This window comes from Brassica oleracea, chromosome C5 (genome assembly GCF_000695525.1).
Source record: "Brassica oleracea var. oleracea cultivar TO1000 chromosome C5, BOL, whole genome shotgun sequence".
NCBI lineage: Eukaryota > Viridiplantae > Streptophyta > Magnoliopsida > Brassicales > Brassicaceae > Brassica > Brassica oleracea.
The window spans coordinates 23,706,298-23,707,032 of record NC_027752.1 but is presented as its reverse complement, the minus strand read 5'-3'; the positions used below and the strand labels follow the sequence as shown (position 1 = coordinate 23,707,032).

At 43.1% G+C, this 735-nt stretch overlaps 1 protein-coding gene across 1 annotated transcript in view; it reads left to right on the top strand.

The window, feature by feature from the left end:
* The window catches only part of LOC106293805 (1,4-dihydroxy-2-naphthoyl-CoA thioesterase 1-like), a 1,654-nt gene extending 1,157 nt beyond the window's left edge, over window positions 1-497 (top strand). The window contains exon 2 of the mRNA XM_013729443.1: window positions 168-497. Coding sequence (XP_013584897.1) covers window positions 168-497 — 330 coding nt within the window. The remainder of the gene's footprint in view (window positions 1-167) is intronic.
* The last annotated feature ends 238 nt before the right edge of the window (window positions 498-735 follow it).

Sequence of the window (735 nt, the reverse complement as noted above, 5' to 3'; positions counted from 1 at the left end):
CTAAGGCCTTCTTGTAATTGACTTTGGCTTGATTCTCGATTAGAGATAGTTTGGGCGGTTATAGTCAAATATACATCCAGTTCCTATCACTTTCTTCTTCTTCAGTTTGATCTTTGGTTTCCCGATCACAGTTCTGAGAAATTTTGATTTTATTTCTTTCTCAAAAGCCTTTCAAGGTGTTACACGGTGGTGTATCTGCTTTGATCGCTGAGTCTTTAGCAAGTATAGGAGCTTACATGGCTACTGATCTCAAAAGGGTGGCTGGAATTCAACTCTCGATCAACCACTTAAAGAGTGCCGATCTTGGAGACATTGTGTTCGCCCAAGCATCTCCTGTAAGCTCGGGGAAAACCATTCAGGTTTGGGAAGTCAAGCTTTGGAAGTCAAGAAAAGAATCCCATAACAAAACCTTAATATCTTCCTCTAGAGTCACACTCCTCTGTAATCTTCCTACCCCTAGTCATGCCAAAAAAATGTATCGGACCCACTCAAAATGATCTCCAAATTGTAAACTACAAAGCTCTCTCTCTATATATATATCTCTGAATACGAGTCATTGTATTCTATCTTGCTAATCACTGTATTCTATCTTGTTAATGGCATTTTTAATTTTTTTTTGATGACTCTGGTGTCCGGATGACCCGTAGGACTCCGACTAGCGCCCAAAGACCGTCCGGTGACCCCCCGTAGGACCCGCCGGAGCCCGCCGAGGGTCATCCAGAGGTGCTGGCCAGC